Source organism: Pituophis catenifer, unplaced genomic scaffold, assembly GCF_029215685.1.
Source record: "Pituophis catenifer annectens isolate HBS135680 unplaced genomic scaffold, rPitCat1.0.hap2 SCAF_2, whole genome shotgun sequence".
Classification (NCBI taxonomy): Eukaryota; Metazoa; Chordata; class Lepidosauria; order Squamata; family Colubridae; genus Pituophis; species Pituophis catenifer.
This window is the reverse complement of record NW_027256882.1, coordinates 83,300,107-83,307,892: the sequence shown is the minus strand read 5'-3', so window position 1 is coordinate 83,307,892 and position 7,786 is coordinate 83,300,107. Positions and strand designations below refer to the sequence as shown.

At 38.8% G+C, this 7,786-nt stretch overlaps 1 protein-coding gene across 1 annotated transcript; it reads left to right on the top strand.

The window, feature by feature from the left end:
* Positions 1-753: 753 nt before the first annotated feature.
* LOC139309585 (kelch-like protein 6) lies at positions 754-7,193 on the top strand. Its single transcript, XM_070933698.1, has 4 exons — positions 754-838; positions 1,456-1,534; positions 3,881-4,108; positions 5,753-7,193. Exons 1-4 carry the CDS (start codon positions 754-756, stop codon positions 7,191-7,193), a joined length of 1,833 nt encoding a protein of 610 aa, XP_070789799.1.
* Positions 7,194-7,786: the final 593 nt, after the last annotated feature.

Sequence of the window (7,786 nt, the reverse complement as noted above, 5' to 3'; positions counted from 1 at the left end):
ATACCTATTTTTGATAGATACCTGGGAACAGCAGATGGAAATAAAATTAATGGGCAGAGACTGAGTTTGTGAATGTTTCTTTGTTCCAGGTTAATCATTCATAGAACATAAAAGCATGAATGTTTAGCTAGTTGTTCTTCTATCTATTCAGAATAGTAACTGCTCCCCACTTACCTACTCACTCACAGCAATCAGAAGCAAAATGATCTGCCACCGCCTAGTTCTTTGATCAGGGACCAAATCCAGGACTTTCTGCATGTGAAGTCTGTGAGCTCTGCTTTCTCTACAGCTTTAACCTAAGAGGCCAAATATATTGACTGTTCAAGAATTCACCAGAAAAAAAAGGAGCCATCAGTGTGTGCAAGGGATATTATTCCAAAGTGCTTGGGAGAAGAAGAAACAATAAGATGATCAATGATGCCCTGAAGAAGACAGAAAAATTAGGTTATACTTCTCAATATGGATTACAATTTGTCATGTGCTTCAGAATTTTAAGATGAGACCTGGACTAAAAAAACCTCTAGGTTTCCAATTTATTATATAACAATGGGTCTCAGGAGGACAGCAGAGTATCTGTGATATATTTGGCTTGATGCTGCTTGGTCCTGGAGCTCTGTATTCTAACTCACATGAGGCTGCTATTAACATCTTATTGCCAATTATAGGATGGTGTCTTCTTCCCTAGACATGATTGGTTGATGAGTCTTAGAGAAGAATCCTTTTTAAAGAGATTCTTGTACCCGTAGGTGGATTATGGATGCCAAAAAAGACTTCAACAATAGTCAAGAGATTGATATAAGGGTGAAGCCTACTACTTTGGGATATTATGTAACTCAGGGTAAGTTTATCACAATTATAGAAATGAATTGTCTATATTAACTGCTATATTTCCTCCAGCAGGAAACCAAAACCTTTTTCTCCCTTGGAAACAATTTCTGCTTTCACATAGAAGCCACGCTTTTGCCTCAGTCTCACTTTTGACCCTATCTGGGACTTTTTGGATTTGTAATCCAATTCATGCGGAGGAACCAAGTTGGGAAATGTTGTCTCATGCGGATATGAAATATTTTGTGATTTATACTAAGGCCATTTGAAGCGGCTTAAGTGTAGTACTTTGTATTCAAATATAGTTTCTGGATTTTTTTCCCCTTTTCTTTGATGGATCACCTCAGTTTGACATTTTTATGTTGATTTTACTTTTGTGGCTTTTATCCTAGCAAAATGAAAGCTGAAACAATAAACAGAATCCAAGAAATTAAAGCAGAAGACACCCTATACACCACAAACTAGTTCTGATATACTACTGAAATAAAAACAGTACTGGAAATGGAAGATCCAGGACATCTCTAAATTCTTGGTGGTGCTCTTACTTGACCAATGGGCATGTCCATCTTCTTTTTTGTTTCTAGACAGGACCTAACATTCCAACTTGGTTTTGTTTCCCCATCTTGACAGGATTGATGCATCTCTATAAGACCCAACAGCTTTGTGATGCCATCCTGGTAGCTGAAGGCAAGCATTTCCCATGTCACAGGTGTGTTTTTTCTGGATTTAGAGGTCTCGTAGTTTTTAAATGTTGTCCTGAAAAGCCAAGTCATGTTATATGTAATCTGCAAGCAGGTGTTTTATCCAGAATTGTGAGATAGATAAATAAACAAGGGCAGAGAATGTATTAACAGCAAGATATTGCAGTTCTAGAAAGCAACTTGCAGAATCTATGATACTCTTTGTCACAATAGATCTCCCCATATCAGCCACACAAATCACCCGTACTTTTATGCAGCTCATGTTCCTGCCAAAGCTTGAGTTGTTTATTTTTGTCTAACAAACTTTTTTTTTTGTAAAATTAGCATAGCATAAATCCCTCTCCTGCTCCTAATAGTTGAGATTTATGTAAATGAAATATAATTAAAGTTAATAAAATTACGCCCGGAGTGAAGAAACTGGAAAGAGATATCCACTCCTCCTTCCTAGTATGAGGGTCCAGGGTCATCCAATAAAAGTGATTGGCAGAAGACTCAAAGAAAACAAAGTCCTCCTTCGTATATCACATAATTAATGCACAAATTTCATTACCGCTCATTATGTTAGACAGCTTTAAAGGAGGATTAGATATTTTCAGGGAAGATCAACCAATCAGTATATAAACAGTTAATGGCTGCAATAGAAAGATAGAATCTCTTGTATTTGGGGGCACTAGATATCAGCTTCTAGAGGAAAGCTGCTCATTTTCATTCCTTCATGGTGGACTTAGAGTAACCTCATTGACTGGCCGTTATGGAGAAGAGTGTGTTGAAAAAGATGGCTTGATTAGTTTGGAACAGCATTGTCCTTCTAGTTGTTTGTATGCATTTTATTTATTTATTTAATCAAATTTCTATACCGCCCTACTCCCGAAGGACTCAGGGCGGTGAACAGCCAAGATAAAATACAAATAATACAAATATTAAAAAATCCCTTAAAATTATTAAATATTTTGGCCGAAACACAGATTAAAACACCCAATTTATAAAATCGCAAATTAAAAATTTAAAAGAGGAGAGTTAGGCCAGGCCAGCCTGCTGAAATAAAAAAGTTTTGAGAGCATGACGAAACGTGCGCAGGTCCATGTATGTTTGTATTTGAATTTATCAGCCACCCAACCCCAATGGACTATTTCAATATTTTGAAATATTGATATTAATGCTGATGTTAAATTGTTTGTATTTATCATAATCTGGAAAAATATGGATCACTTTAACAGTCATGGAACATATAAACAACCTTCCTGAACTGCCCAGTTTTCAGATCAGCAACACTATACTTTCCATTATCCCAAACCAGCAGGGCCAATATGTGTAACGATGCAGGATAATAAAAGCGGTAACACATTATGAAAGTTCACAATTTGGCAAACTTGATCTAAAATCTCATTCCTTCATACTGTATTCTCAGATTTTGAAAGATTTAACAAAATGTACCTATGCTAATTATTGAAAATAAACAATCATCTAAGGCTGCTTTTAGCATGGATTTAAGAACTCGGGAACTAATGAAGTCTTCAGCAAAACTATAAGTCTTGATGGGTGGGTGGAGGGGAGAACGGGTGGAAGCCATCAGTGACAAGTTATTTATTCAGGCATATTAAACAGTCAACTTTTCCACTTCCCAATTCTTCAAAAGAAGTTTGAGACCAACCCATTATCACCTGCATTCCTGCCAATCATGAAATGTTGAGAAAAAGACTATCTCTATGCAGGAATAGGGGAGAGGAAAAGAAGCTGGGAGGTAGACTGAAGCAAGTCCCTCAGTTCCACAGAACCATTAAACATACCAGATTGATTGTTATTTGAGCACACTTGGCTTCTGAGTGTTGCTGGTATCATGATATAGGACAGGTCAGAGCTTCAGATTCTGAACTCAGGCAATTTTTATGTTCCAATTTTATGTTTGTCCTGTTTTTGTTTCACAATTGTTTGTGATTTTTTTTTTAAAGAAATCCTCATGGAAGCTTATTCAGTGATTATTTTTCCTAATTACATAGTTTTCAGAGTATTTCTGTCTGATGGACAGTTTTTGTTAAGGAATTGCTTTTAGGTTTACTGCATTTTTTGCACACGGATTTCCCTAACATAAAGCTTTTCTGTTTGCATTATCCATTTATGTGTTTTATTGCAGTTCTTTTTTGAAGAGTTGTGTCACAATAGTTAGTAGAAATACCAACTGATAAAAATGTTGTGATTGGGACATTTTTGGAAGGCATGAATTAGATTCGCATGGACATGCAAACTCAGTAACATTTTCCCTATCCCCGTTTAAAAGAATCCTATACAGTAAAAAACGTGCATCTAATATTTAATCCAAGCTCACATTCTTAGTATTTTACTGCTTCTCTTTGTAGGGCACTGTTGGCTTCGTTCAGTCCATACTTTCGTGCCATGTTCACCAGGCCCTTTAGAGAATGCTGGGAAAGGCAGGTTGTATTTGAAGACATGGCCTCATCCATCCTTCAGATAATCTTAGATTATCTCTACACAGGACGGTTACTACTTACACCAGAGATTGCACAAGATCTTTTCACAGCAGCCAACAGGCTTGTCATCCTTCCTCTGCAGGACATTATTGGCAGGTAATTTAGTCTAAACAAAATACTGTTTTGGAGCTGAAATTGGGGCTGTCTGAGAAGGTGGATGACTCCTTAAAAAATCTAAAAGTAAAACATCCTTCTCTCTATAAGATAAATAATATTTTTATAGAACATAATTTATTTCATATTTATTTGAGACATTTGAGCAAATAATCTGTGATGGAATATTTAGCATGACTGTCTGAATGGGTAACAATGTCTGACAAAGTAGCTATATTTATTTTGCTCTCATATATAAAGGAAGCGTTTGTAATTTCATTCTTATCTTTAGTATCTTAATCCTTCCTAAAGGTCCAACGAGTTTAAGATCTTTCCATTTACAGTTGAGACAATACATGTTTGAGATATATTATCAAAATGAATGAAAAATATCCTAATCTACATATCCTATGTAATTTATTACTATAGGCTTTGCAGAAAATATCACAAGTGCTACTACATTATCAATTAAAGTGACATTCATGTAAATACAGTCATTGAAAATTCCAGCACTCTCATAGCAAGTTATTACTGCTAATTGTCTAATAGAAATAGAATGTTTCTATAATTGAAATCAGGAAAAATAGAAGTCTTAGCTAGCTAGTCTTGCATAGCTAGTCTTGTTGCCATCTCTATTTCTGCCTCAAAAATATGCTGCCTAAAAATGAGCAGTATTCATTCTGGGGTATTCAGTATTCATTTACTTTGGAATTTGTTCTTTATCCACATACATCAAGAGTGTCTGTGCTATATGGTGACAAAAAAATCAAGCTGACCACCATGATGGAGCGAGCGATATTCTGGCCACCATCTTGTTTTTTTGGCCATACCTTGCAGACATCTCTGATATACATGATTAAAGATCTCCATTTTATTCCAGTCATCCCAGTCTCCTCCCTTGTCTTTGCTAAGGTTTATTTTGGCTCAGGTCCTACATTTTGCTTTACCAAATGCTGACCTGCCACAGAGCAGCCCTCTTTCTGTATTCTCCCCAAGCATTCCTTCTTTTTACTCCATCTCCAAGGAAATTCAATTCCTAACCCTCACTTGTTCATTGAGCCTTCTGTGAGGTAAAGTGTGCTCTCAATTAATGGATTATCTCTCCAATGAGTAATTGTTCATGCTTGATGTTAAATATTTTAATCTTTTATTGACTCTGATTTAGATTTATGTTGTAGAACACTCTGAGATTAGGGTACTCAGCAATGTAAGAATGTGTCAATAAATACAAATCAAAAGCAGAGTCATGAGGGGCTCATACTTAACTTTATATTTAAGAGAGCCTGGTGGAAGGCATAAATTATTTTGCTGACCACTCCTTTGTGAACATTTTGTCTTTCTATAATTGCTACAGAAAAGGTAACATTGTGCCCTTTGTCAAACTTGCCTCAGTAGTTATATTTGATATTTAGTGAAGGGGAAAATTGGCCAATGTCTGTGGGCATGGTGGATAAGCCATTCCACTAATGAATTATGCTCCTTCCTTCCGTCCTTCCCTCCCTCTCTCCCTCCCTCCCTCCCTCCCTTCCTTCGTTCCTCCCTCCCTCCCTCCCTACCTTCCTTCGTTCCTTCCTTCCGTCCTTCCGTCCTTCCCTCCCTCCCTTTTTTCCTTTTCTTCCCCTCCCCTTCACTTTTTGCACTTTCTAGGTTCCTAGCTGACAGCATTTCTATGGACAGTTGCTTAGAGATTTATGCTCTGGCCTATGCTCATAATCATCATACTTTGCTCCGTGTAGCCTCACACCACATCACCTTGAATTTTGAGCCTCTTTCTGAACACGAGTCCTTTCCAGGCTTAGATCTCAGTACAGTGCTTAGCATTGTCTCATCAGACAAACTTCTTGTGTCTTCTGAGTTAACAGTTTACCAGGCTGTGCAGAACTGGGTCAGGTCTCAACCTGCCGAGCACTTCTCACTCATCAAGAAGTTGATGCAACAAGTCCGACTTCCACTTTTAACTTCTGAGGAGATCACAAGAATCCAGAAGGACATTATTGCAGAATATGGGCATGCCCATTTACAATGGGAGCAACTGGATGGAGTAGGAAGATTGCTGAAGAGTGGAGGTCTCAGGCATGGCATGTATGATGACTGGATTGTGAGTTTGGGTCTCTTTGTAAGCAACATGCAAGGAGGAGTAGTGGAGCGTTTGAAAACTCATTTCCTGGGGTTCAATCTACAGACAGAAAGTTGGGAGGAGATACCACCCTTGATGTATCTGGATTCCTCTGGCTTCTTGTCTGTAGGGCACAAGCTTTATGTATCTGGAGGACAAAGGCTTAATGGTTCTGTTTTATGCAACCTGCATGAGTTTGATGCTCTGACTGGGAGATGGATGCAGCTACCTTCCATGTCCGTACCTCGACGAGAACATGGTTTTCTAGCATGCAAACAGAAACTATATGCTTTGGGAGGCCGGAGTGGCCGAAGTGTGCTCGATTCTGCAGAAAGCTTTGACTTGGAAAAGAAGACCTGGTCTCCCATTGCCAATCTACCCTTTGCAGTGAGTCATTTTGCCTCTGCTTCACTAAACAAAAAACTCTACTTAATTGGTGGGTTCTCTCATACAAGAGCAAATGGACTTGCCCACCGGGGTATCCTGATTTACAATACAAGATTAAATGTGTGGAATCAGATGCCATTAGCTTTTCAGTGTTACAAATCAACTGCAGTGGCGATGGACAATGGCATCTTTGTCATTGGTGGACTTGTTGAAGAGAGCAGCCGGCGTGAAACCCCTGGCACTGTAATCAGAGCTCTGATTTCTGGCACCCATAAATGTTTTTTCCTGAGCAAAGATGGCACAGTGAGCCAAGATGTGGCCATCCCAGACCTTCCTATATTGGTCTTGCCACCTTGTGCTGTGCAGTGGCGGAGAAGAATCCATGTGCTGGTGGGCAATACGATTTACCAGTGGAAACCCGGGGAGCCACACTGGACGAGGAGTCGGAAAAGTGCTCCCAACACAAGGGTGACATTTCTAACTGTGGTTAATGGAGTGACTCTGAAGGTGCCAAAGAAGACTCTGCAACCTCTTTTACGAGAAGCCTCAGCAGCCCTGACAGCCCTTTGGGTGGCTGACAATTAGGAGCCTTTTTGGCACTTTCAAAATCTTGAGCCGTTCTTCAGTATCTTAGGGTCATCTTCTGCCTTGAATGGAGAAGTCCATCACATCAAGCTGCTAGCCTTGATATCACAAGGGCCGATTTCTTTAGAAGTAGGATTCAGTTACACTGATGCACTTGAGAAGAGGCTCTCTGGCCCAGAGAAGTGGACTGCTGCTGAATAAACTCCATTCCTACCTTCAACTCACTGTACTTATATAGTTGTTTTGAGTGCAATGTGGTACAAGAGAAAGATTAGAAATTTATGACTAACCGAGTATGTTCCTTGGGAAAAATAAGAGGGTTTTCTCTCTCAGACAGCCTGTATCTGTTTCAGAATTTCAAGCCAGAACCTACTCTGGCGTGTGTGTATACAAAAGAGGAATGGAGGTAATTTTTGTAACACAATTTATTGCAAGGTCCTGTTTGTACTACAGGAAGGTGGTAACTGTTTCTTAACAGAGAGTCGAAATCTGTGGCTTCTAAACCATTTACCTCTTTCTGAGAAATAAAACAGTGTGTATTGGTGGTGAGACATCTTGTTACAAAAGCTGTATTTTTAAGTGATATGTTAAAA